The 11795-nt window shown below is 43.7% G+C and overlaps 1 protein-coding gene across 3 annotated transcripts in view; it reads left to right on the forward strand.

Moving 5' to 3' along the window:
• PLEKHS1 (pleckstrin homology domain containing S1) overlaps nt 1–11240 on the forward strand; it is a 32322-nt gene extending 21082 nt beyond the window's left edge. Inside the window, exons 11-16 of one of the 3 annotated variants that reach the window (XM_061162715.1) lie at nt 525–626; nt 1977–2112; nt 5030–5183; nt 5374–5475; nt 8235–8345; nt 8837–10721. In XM_061162715.1, coding sequence (XP_061018698.1) covers nt 525–626; nt 1977–2112; nt 5030–5183; nt 5374–5475; nt 8235–8345; nt 8837–8964 — 733 coding nt within the window. In that variant the 3' untranslated portion in view covers nt 8965–10721. Of the gene's footprint in view, nt 1–524; nt 627–1976; nt 2113–5029; nt 8153–8234; nt 8346–8836; nt 10722–11184 lie in introns of those variants that run through there. The other 2 variants (XM_061162716.1, XM_061162718.1) reach the window with 2 other exon arrangements.
• The last annotated feature ends 555 nt before the right edge of the window (nt 11241–11795 follow it).

Here is an 11795-nt window from a genome sequence, read left to right on the forward strand (position 1 = left end):
ACAGTGGTCCCTGGGCAGCAGGGGGCACTTTCAAATACTTTAAAAAAATTCTCTGTTAGCTGGTCTTTCAGATCCTGGAATTTTGGATCTTTCTGATCAGGTTAGCACATCACCCAGATTTTACTATTAAAATTACGGGCATGCAAGCCATGTCAGGTTTGGTTATAGACTAGGAGGGGGGAACAATTAGGTTTTAAATGACACCAAGAACATTTGATGAGATTGTTCTCAATTTTAACTCTTTCTGGTGTCTCCTTCAGTGGAGAAATGTGCAATCTGATGTGATACATAATGAATTTAGTCCAATTTTTACTTCTTTTTCATTGTCTACCATCATTAACCCATTCCAGGAGGGAGGAGGGAGAGCATTAATGAGGACTTAAATCTATGTTCTTCTCCAAATGTTTTAGATAATCTTTAAATGGACAATACCGTCTCAGGTGTCAGAGGCCAAAGTCCACTCAGAAAGTACAGATCAGAGTCTGTGATGGCTGCCTGATTTTTGCAAACATCTTATCTTACAGTAATATCCTGGATGAAAGCCAAGTGCAGAAACTGAACATGTTTCTTTCTCCTCCTGACATCAAAAATTATCTTGTTCTCAAAGAAGCTGCAGGACGGATATGGTAGGTAGGAGATTTGAGGGTTATTGATTATAAATGGGGTTGGATGAGAATGAAAACAAGAATTATATCTTGAAGTACTGTACGTGGCAAAACTGATTGGAGAACTTGGACTTGTGTCGCTGTTGTGCATGCGTGCTGAGTCTCTTCAGTCATGTCCAACTCTGTGCAAACCTATGAACTATTGCCTTCCAGGCTCCTCTGTCCATGGGATTCTCCAGGCAAGAATACTGGAGTGGGTTGCCATGCCTTCCTCCATGCTGTTGTCACAAAGGGTCTTTGATTGAGAATATTGTTGTATAGGAGAGTCAGCTGAGGGTGGGTGGTATAGAAGGACCCAAAATTCCAGGAAACAGTAAATTTTTGCTGTTTTGAAGTAGGCAGGGATATGTATGGTCCAAGGAAACCATTGCCAATCAATGATCAGTGATTATTTTATAAATGAATGAAGTTACTGAAGTCAACAAGAATCTAAGATCTAAAAGAAAACGGCATGCCAGGGTAGAAGATGTCCAGACATCAGCTAAACACCTGCTGGTCAGGAAACTCAGACGCAGGAGACTGTGTGGCAGAGAATTTCCTTAGGATGACCACTGTTTGTTTGACTGTATATTCTTTTTAAGACTCTGTAACTCATTTTGACGGAAGATGATTTTATAAGAGAAAAAAGCTTGTTAACATAAACATCACATATCAACTGTCTAATAATTTTATTAGAGGGCAGGAACCATAGCTTGCCATTTTTCTAGACTTACCACAATCCCAGGCTCAACACAGTATTTGACAGGAACTATACACTTCTGTGTCTGAGCTTGCTCATCTGTTAATTCATTTACGTGCTCATTAGCTATTCATTGTGTAATCATTGTGTGCCCACTTTCAATAAATACTTAGCATCTTCTGTTTATAGGATTATAAAAAATATTTTAAGGGTGGTACCATATGCCTAGAGTCTCAAAGCCTGGTGGAAAAGACAGCTACATAAACAAGTAAATATAAAATAGCATTTTATTTAAATATACAATAAGTGAGGGGCTCACACAATACAATAGAAACCCAGAGACAGGAGAGATTAATTAAGCTAAAGGAAGTGTGATGAGGGCTTTGTAGAGGTAGCATGTTGGAGCAGGACTTTGGAGGAAGGTTCAGGCTGGTAGAGTAATGATAAGGAAAAAATATTCCAAATAGAAAAAGGAGTTTGTTTCCAATATGGTGAAACACAGCTAAAGAAATTAGTAACAGTAGTGGTAGAATAGACTAGAGTGAGGAGCCCAGTCTGTGTCCCCATCTGTGCCCGGCATTCCCAGTGGGCACCGTCTCACACTTGTGTTGAATGCTGTATCCTCATTGCAGTGTGGCTCAGTGGGATGCGCCCCCGCATCTGGGATGCTTATTTTTTCATGGAGATCACCTTTTGGCCGTGAATGACCTGACGCCCCAAAGCCTAGAGGAGGTCTCCTTGTTTCTCAGCCGGTCCATCCAGGGGGAGGTGAGTGTTGCTGATTGGCTCCGGCCAGGGCAAGAAGGAACAAGATCAAGGCCTTGGTTGGCATCTGAACGATGCTCTGAAGACAAATGAGATGTTTCGGTCCTCAGCTGCCGAATGTAAATAAGAGAATCAGAAGCGTAAACAACACTTCATACTATATATCTAAATAACAAGAATGTTATTTTAGGACCCTTTTAAAATTCTTTCGTATAAAGTAGTATTTGGAGGGAGCCCTGGGCTAGGAGACTGAAACAGCTGGGTTCAAGACCTCAAACTCAGCATGACCTGGCAAAAAAAGAGCTTGCAGGGAAGTCAGACAGGCTCTACATCCCGCCTCCTTCAACCAAATGGTGCTTCAATTTTCTCTTCTGTGAAATTAGGGATAATGGTAATACTAACTGGGCTTCCCAGGTGGTGCTATGGTAAAGAACCTACCTGCCGATGCAGGAGATGAAGGAAACACAGGTTCAATCCCTGGATCGGGACTATCCCCTGGAGTAGGAAATGACAACCCTCTCCAGTATTCTTGTCTGGAAAATACCATGGGACAGAAGAGCCTGGCAGACTACAGTCCATGGGGTTACATGTACATATATCCTTAAAAGGCTCATCATGTTTCTGCCTATTAGTAAGTCCCAGTATCGTTATCCCTTTCCAGGTCTTATTTTATTTCTGATGAGCCACGTGACCTTGGGAAGGTCACTTCCTTCTCTGACAAGTGAATTTGAGTTTCTTCTCTCTAAAGTGAGAGACGGTTGATTTTCAAACTGTACTTCTTGGAAACCTGAGACAAAGACAGGAGGAGAAGGGAGGAGAGGGACAGTGTTCAGGGCCTCAACTAGAGAGAGTAGGGTATATTTATCATTACTTTTTTATGTCTGAATTTCCTGTTACCTTTCCTTGAGGGAATAGTGACTTGGCTTAAAATTTCTAAAAACTGCTCTATTGGAAGATCTCTCAAATTTCTTCCAGCTATGAGAGTTTATGATTAAATATGTCTTATCTCATTGCATCACACAATAACCTTGTTGGTTAGACAAATTGTACTGCCCCTACTGTCTAAATGAGGAAACTTAGTAAGAATGAGTGAGTTGTCTACGATATATAAATAGTGTTAAAGCAAGGACTCATTCATTCCTTCATTCATTTGCTCACTCGCCATTTATTGAACATCTATTGTATGTTGGATTCTCTGCTAGGTCCTAGAGCTACAAAAATGATCTTTGAGTTTAAAGAGCTTGCAGATTAGTGGATAAAACAAGTATGTGCTAGTTGCAGGTACAGTGTGTGCCTTGAGATATGAGCAGAGGGCCATGGGATCACAGAGGAAAAATGAAGTTAATCTATTTGAGGGAGGCCAGAAAGATGTCTCAGAGAAAGGGATGCTTGGCTTGGGTTTTGAAGCCTAGGATAGGAGTTTGTGTGGTGGAAAAAGAGGGAGCTTTCAGGAGTCCAGCCCAACAATCTAGTAACTGTGATGTATTTCCTCTGCCAAAAACCCACACTGGGGCCAAGTGTTTAATATAATCTTCTGAAAGTTACCAAACAACACTCTCATCCAGAGACCCAGGCATCAGCTCTGAAGCCAAGAAAAGGGTTTTTGCCTGGGAGCAGATCCAGGAACTCCACCTGGGCATCGCTGACTGCAGTTTATCAAGACTGCCTTCTACACTATGCACTCACTTGCATAAGAGTGGCAGACAACGTTTGTTTTGGGCCCATTCTGCCTCCTCACTTTCTCCTGTGTGCTATTGGGAAATACGGGGTGTTCACTGACATGATTATTGGAAGATCAAAAAATTCCCCAACTTGCTCACCCCACCATTCCTGATCTATTTCTTTATGTTAAAAACGAATACCCGGTCCTTTCTAAAATTCAAATAGCTGGTCTCTGGAAGGAAAATAATGTTGGAAGAGGGGACATGTGGAACCAAAAGTGTGTATGTGTGTGTGTTAGTCTCTCAGTAGTGTCTAACTCTTTGCAACCCCATGGACTATAGCCCTCCAGGTTCCTCTGTCCACGGAATTCTCCGGGCAAGAATACTGGAGTGGGTAGCCATTCCCTTCTCTGGGGATCTTCCCAAGAGGGATCAAATCTGGGCCTCCTCCATTGCAGGCAGATTCTTTACCCTCTGAGCCACAAGGGAAGCCTAGAGGGGGTAGTCAAAGACTGATAATGTTTTAGAATAGTTGAACCAAGCAGATGCATATTCCATCCTTGAGAAAGGAAGCTGATGGAAATAGGAATTTGGGGTGAGCAGGGGCTGGGGTCAGGGAGGGGAGAGAATGTGTGAGTGTAGAAGGGGAGGAGATGCTAGATTGTAGAAAAAACACAGAGAGCTTTAGTTTCCTCCCAATTTTGTCAGAGGCTGGTCCTGTCTAGTGGTCTTATTTGGATTCTCTGGTTACAAGAGGCTTTTTAATTCTTGGTACAAATGGGCATTTCTGGGCAGGATTAATGTACTCTGATTGTGTGTGTGTGCTCAGCTGCTCAGTGATGTCTGACCTTTTGTGACCCCATGGACTGTATCCCCCAGGTTCCTCTTGTGGATGGAATTTTTCAGGCAATAATACTGTAATGGGTTGCCATTTTCCTCCTCCAGGGCATCTTCCCGACCCAGGGATCGAACCCGCATCTCTTGCATCTCCTGCTTTAGCAGGCAGATTCTTTACCACTAGCACCACCCAGGAAACCCCAATGTACTCTGGAATCTGCCCTGAAGTCTCAGGCCAGTGGAGGCCAGAGAATAAAAACCCATCTTCCCCCTGAATATATAAGGTCATCCCGGCTTTTTCCTGCCCAGATTTTCTTCAAACCCAGCTTCACAGGGTGTGAATGAGGACAGATTGAAATTGAGAATCAACAATCCTAAGGATAATCTTTAGCCATTTAATGTTCCTCTCTCTTGTGTTTTAGAAAATAAAACTCACCATCGGTCGTATCCCAAATTCAGAGAAATTTCACACAACAGCCTGTACATGCTCCTTACAAGACCAAGGTGTTAAACCTTCTCAACTGGTTACATCCTCACTGGAGAGGACACTGAAAAGGACTCCAGCCATTAAAAAGGGTCAGCAGGAAAGATCTGGAGAGTAATGTGCTGGGGCCCACCTCCACCAAGCCAGGACAGGCTTTGGACTCTGTGCTGGTCTCTGCCCCTCACCACTGTGTGACACCAGGCAGTCAGCACACCTCTCTGAATTTTTCCATCTGCATCTTAACAATGGAAATAACCCTCCTCTCTCTGGCTTTTGCATCAGGGATGCTGAGAGGTCCAAATGGAATAATGTCTATGGAACCCAGTGAACATGTAAGGCCTTATTATCTCAGACTTTGTCCCAAACACCACAGACAGAGATTGGGTAAGTTTCTCATCTAAAATACACTGTGTGTTCTGTGAGGTCATGGTCCACACAATCTCTTCTTTGTTAGGGAATGGACAGTTGGAAATACTCATTCCGGGAAGCCAAGATTCCCCAGGGAGATGTGATACCATATCGGCCTTCCCAAACACCTCCTGCTACTCATCATGTCCAGAATGTTGAGACATCAGTGGCCTCTTGGATTCAATGATCGTCTTGTTTTCTTAAAGACTCAGGAAGAATTTTAGAAGTCAAAACAGTTTGAAGGTTATATCCAGCAAAGTTTGCATGTTCTACAAGTACTAACAGAACTGCTTAGCACTTGAAAGTTTGAAGGGTCTAAACTAATTGATGAGCTTCCTAGGTGGCGCTAGTGGTCAAGAACCCACCTTCCAATGCAGGAGACATAAGAGACTCAGATTCAATCCCTGGGTCAGAAAGATTCCCTAGAGGAGGGCATGGCAACCCACTCGAGTATTCTTGCGTGGAGAATCCCATGGACAGAGGCACCTAGCGGGGTACCGTTTATAGGGTCTCAAAGAGTCAGACACGACTGAAGCGACTTGGCACACACACAACTAATTGATGCATTAACTCATTGATCCTGAAAGGTGGGAAGTATTTTTTCTCATAAATAAGAAAACAAATGCAGAGGACTAAAAAGGATGAATCAAATCAAGGAATGGTAGAGCCAAAGAGGCCTTTGGAAAATAGATCTTACTGGGTTGCCGTTTTACACAGGAAGATATAAAGGCCTCCAGTGTTTACTGATGTATTTTTTCGTGGCTCCTGGTTTCATAGCTATTTAGTGGCAGAACCAAGAATCTAAAAGCAGATCTGGCAGATGTCCTGATCCTCTCTTTGGACTGGGATTTATATTTGAAAAGACCTTCTGCACATAGACAGAAAGCACTGGTGGCTCAGACAGTAAGGACTCTACCTGCAATTCGGGAGACCCGGGTTTGATTCCTGGGTCAGGAAGATCCCCTGGAGAAAGGAATGGCAACCCATTCCAGTATTCTTGCCTAGAGAATCCCATGGAAGAGGAGTCTGGTAGGCTACTGTCCATGAGGTCACAAAGAGTCGGGCACAACTGAGTGACCAACACTTCCAGCACATAAATGAGACACTCAAATACAGTTTATTTTCAGTCATCTAGATTGTATAGAAAACTATTAACATTTTTATTCATATGCCCTGTTGGATCTACTGTTTCTTTCTCTATTTTTGTAAAGCTCTGTTGGAATTAAGACTCTACATTTTTTCCAGTTTTATTGAGATGTAGTGGACGTATATCATTGTACTAGTTTAAGGTGTACTGTATAATGATTTGATATGTGTATATTGACCTACTGTTTCCACTCCTAGAAATTTATCCTATGGAAATGCTCACACAAATACACAAAGATATCCATTAAAAATTTGCTCACAGTAGCATTGTTTGTTACAATGCAACAGAAATCCTTTGGGGATTGCTTGATTATAATGACTTCATGTAAGTGAATGTTCTGTGGATGTTCGAAGTTTCACATTTATGATTAGGAAAGATGTTTACAGTACCTTAAGAATGAAAGGAGCAGGTTAGTACAGTAAGAGCATCACCACACTTTTACAAAAATGATTGGTGTTGGTATATGTAACATTTCCCCAACGCTAATTAGGGAGAAAAATTCTTACCTTGCGGGTGTTGTTGTAAGGTTGAAATGGATGGTCTGCATACAGCACCTAACACATTGCCTGACAGGGAGTGAGCACTTAGTAAAGATTAGTTCTGCCACTGCTGCTCAATCGCTTTTTTTTTTGGTTGTTGTTGTTCTTCTTAGAAGAACATACATCTAATTGTCAATAAGAATCATCTCTGAGAAGTATGATCACAGGTGGCCATCGGGGGGAGGCATTTCTGTAATGTTTGTATTGCTTGCTTTCCTTTTTACTATGAGCATATGTTATGTTTATAATGAAAAATAAATACAGGTGTAGTAAATAAATAATATATGTATTTAAATATATTTATGTATTAAACCTTCATAAGTAGAAATCAAGCCATCTTACTGAAGGAATTAAAAAACCATCAAGATAAAACTGTCTGGGAATCAACAGTAGGGGCGGATACACTGCTTTGAAGCCCAGAAGTCCTTCTTCTGTCCTTCTTTTGCCCAGACATTTAAACTAAGATGAGATGGATGGACAAGCCCTAGCTCACAGGCCCTTCAGCCTCCCCCCACTGCGGGGAAGAAGAGCCTGAAGACTTAGGCACTGAAGTGTCTGTATGGCTCCCAGAAGTGCCGGGAGGAGTCAGGACTCCTGGCTGCCGGTCCACTCTCTTCCCTGTACCATGAGGGAGGCGAGCCTGCTCCCAGCCCTCTCTTCCTACCAAAACATTCCTCCTGAAGCTGAGCCAGCTGGGGTACTTGTCATGAAGATTCTGCTCTAGGGGCTTCTCCCACATGAATAGGTTTGTTCCCCCAAAGGAAGTCTCAGGGCAGATTTCAAGGTGTCCCCCAACCCAAGGATTCTGATGCAGTAGTTCTGGTATGGGGTCCTGGAATCTCCCATTCTGGGGTGACCAGATGGCCGGTGCACCAGGGGAGCACTTTGAGGGAGCATCGCTTCCCTGGATCACAGGGAGAGGCCTGTGTATCTTCTGAGAGGCTGCAGAACACGGAACCTGCACAAGGATGACGTTAAAGGGAAAATGTCCTTCATTTTTGACAGCTCTGGAAGAGGCTGACGATAAACTCCCATCTCTTCCCCTCCAGGAAAGAACCTGTTCCTGAAGAGAGAAGCCTGGTTTCCACTCGGCTCTCTGCCATCGGGGAGTGTCATAACCAAGGCCTGGAAGAAACAGCCTGTCCTGACTCTGAGTCCTTGTACGCCACTGGGAGGCGGGTGAGGTGTGGAAGCTTTAGGATGGAGAGGAATGTGGCGTGGGGCTGCAGGCTGCTCCTCATCCAGTCTCATTCCTTCCCAGTGCGAGAAGCCAGCTCCTCTTTCCCAAGACTTGATCTAGGTCCAACCGTGGCTCTTCTTCCTCCTAACAGTGGTAGTGGTCCCAAGGAAAGCTGGTGACTGAACTGGCCCCAAAGCCTGCTGATGTCCCAGCGCCCAGCTTTTGGAGTCTTCCGTGACTCAACAAAGAGCACTGTAGGACAGCCTGCGGGTGGGTGGGGGCAGGTCTGAGGCCAAGGCTGAAAGGACATGTGCCTCCGAGAAATATAATTCGTGACAGCAGAGAGGGTAGGACAGACCCTTCTCCCGCTGTGCGTCCCCAGCCGTGCCCACAGCCATCCTGGGTACACAGAGCCCTCTGCGACCTTCCCCTTCCAGACCTGCCCTTGATGTTCATGCCACCCGATTCCAGGGGATGACCAGCGTGAAGGTGGAGCGGAGGGCTGCAGAGTGATGGAGCCAACTGTCCCTGCAAGGGACAGCCCTGTTCTGGGTGTGTCTCTGGAGGAGAGGTGGTACCAAGAATGGATTATAAGCTAGCCTTGGAGACTTTCCTGGTGGTCCAGTGACGAAGACTCTGCACTGCCAATGCAGGGGGCCCGGGTTTGATCCCTGGTCAGGGAACTAGATCCCAGATGCCAAAACTAAGACCTGGTGCAACTATATATGTTTTTCAGTGTGTGTGTGTGTGTGTGTGTGTGTGTGTGTGTATAAAGTTAGTCCTGGCCATCATACAATCTAGGTCCAAATCTGGTGCAGTCTTGCTGGGGAAGAAAGCAGACCTGGCCACGCACAGAGACTTACCTGAGCTCCCCAGCAAGCAGTGCCTCCAGCTCCCAGGTCAACATCTTTTCTGCACTTCTTCAACTTTCCAGCAGGGCATTTGGAGCTGCCACCTCTTGGCCACTCCATTTTACTAATGGTTGCCTCATGTCTCTAGGACAAGCCCCAGAGGGTGCCTGTCTCTTTCTACTTTGTTCTTTCTGCTGAGGACACAAACTATTCAGAGTGAAATCTAAACAGCAGCTGGTAAGATATGCAATGAACGTGCAGAGTCAAATGCATCCATTCCGACGCAAAGCTGCTGACACGTGAGCATGGATTCCAGAAAGGGGTTCATCGTTACGTAGAGGGTGAACCACTGTGCTCTTCAACAGATGTGTGTGTGCGTGTGCACGTGTGTGTGTGTGTGTGCATGTAGATGGCAGGGATGGAGTCGACAAGGAGGGAGCAACAATAATTCTTTAATCAGCTGAGAAGCTAAAGCACTACCATCGCCCCACCCCTCCCCTTTCTCTTCAAGACTTGTGTCAAATACTTTCCCTTGGGATGATAAGGAGAATTTAAACTATCATAAACAGGCCCAAGGGAGAAGGCTTTCAGAATCAGAAGCTGGATTAACTCAGGGTTCTTTGGTGAAGTTGAATTTACAGATAGGCAAAACATGTGCTTGTTGATGAAGTATTTGTCTAACGAGCAAGGATCTGGAAAGACTTTGGGAGCCATTCTCAATATCAACTCTGGCTAGATGGCTCTGGAAATCTACCGGTTTAAGTGAATTTTGCATTCACAGTACTGAACTTGGAGCTAGGCTGCCCAATTCAGTAGCCGCTAGCCACGTGTGGCTTTAAATTTTTAAGCTACCAAAGCGAAATAAAATTTAAAATCTGGTTTTTCAGTTGTACTCGCTATACTGGAATTATTCTGTAGCCCTGCATGGCAAGTGGCTACAAACAGATATCAGAGTATTTTCATCACTGCAGAAAGTTCTAGTGGACAGCCCCGATCTAGAATGTATGTTAAACCCCTCAGAGGGGAACGATGCATATTTGCCTTGCTCAGTACTGTATTTCTAGCACATAAGCACAGTGCACTGTGCACAATTAGTGCTAATACATTTATATCAAGGGACTTCCCTGGTGGTCCAGTGGTTAAGACTCCAGGCTTCCAATGCAGAAGATGCGGGTTCAATCCCTAGTCAGGGAACTAAGATCCCACATTCTGGGGCAACTAAGTCACATGCTGCAACTACTGAGCCCCCATGCCCTGGAGCCTGCACGCTGCAAATGAGACCTGACACAGCCAAATAGAAATTTAACGTAAATAAATAATGTTATAAAAATATGTTGACAGAAGGAATCACTAAATATGGGGTTATATACCTTTTCTTTAGCATTATTCTATTTTGATAATGTTTTCAAATAAAATATTCTTAATGATTTTTATAACCTTTTTTTTTTTTTGGTGTGGGGTCAGATCCAATTAACTTAAAAGCCCACCTGCAGACCTTTTTAATATAAGCTGTTTTCTCAACAATTCACAGGTTTCTATGGACTTCTCAATGTTATCTTGGGAGATTTTGTGGGGACACAAACAATATACAAGATCTAAAATTCTTTAAAAAAGAGTTTATGACATGGTATAAAAGTGGAAGGTGACAAAACTGTGATCTCCTGTTTACCTGATGTCATTTGCAAAATCACTCATCTATAGTTTAAATTTTAAATTATGTTCATCACAATCTTTCTGAAATTACCACACTCTAAGTATTTTCTAAGAAGTATTGGGACATGGAAGCCTTTTTTTCCCTTATACCAAATGATCTTGGACTGCTTTTGTTTATGCTGTGGGCTGGGGAGGCAGATGGTGCCTCGTGTTGTCACTATATATACAGCAAGAGTTAATAGGCTATGAGTGTGGATATAAGAGGTTTCATCAGTAGAGTCCATTCATTTTTATTTTATTTTATCTTATTTTCAGACTTCAAACTTTTCATTCTGTATTGGGGTATAACCGATTAACAATGCTGTAGCAGTTTCAGGTGAGCAGCAAAGGAGCCCATTCATTTTTAGTATAGGGGTTCTGTGACATTAATTTGGGGTGTGCAGTTATCTTGATGGTGGTAGTGGAGCTATTGTTATTTCCCTGCCTCTTGGCTCTCAAGTGTGTTCTGGGAAAATGACTGAGGGACTAAGTAAAATTATAATAAAAGTTAGAGGACAGTTATCACATACCAACCTGTATGTGACAGAGGAAGATGTGGTGGTGGAAGGGCGTGCCAATCATGACTAATATTCAGTGAGCTCATGCATACTAGTGAACCAACAACAGCTTTGTAAAACCAGGACTGTCACTAGCCCCATGTTTTGGCTAGGAAGCCAGAGCACATCAACACTAAATAACTTGCTCAAGGCTATGGCTGCTGCAGTCCATGGGGTCACAAAGAGTCGGACACGACTGAGCGACTGAACTGAACTGAACTGATGGCTGATACATGACAGAAAATGAGTGATGGTCGCTCAGTCGTGTCCAACTTTTTGCAGCCCTGTAGGCTGTAGCCCACCAGGTTCCTCTGTCCATGGGATTTCCCA

Source organism: Dama dama, chromosome 15, assembly GCF_033118175.1.
Source record: "Dama dama isolate Ldn47 chromosome 15, ASM3311817v1, whole genome shotgun sequence".
Lineage (NCBI taxonomy): Eukaryota > Metazoa > Chordata > Mammalia > Artiodactyla > Cervidae > Dama > Dama dama.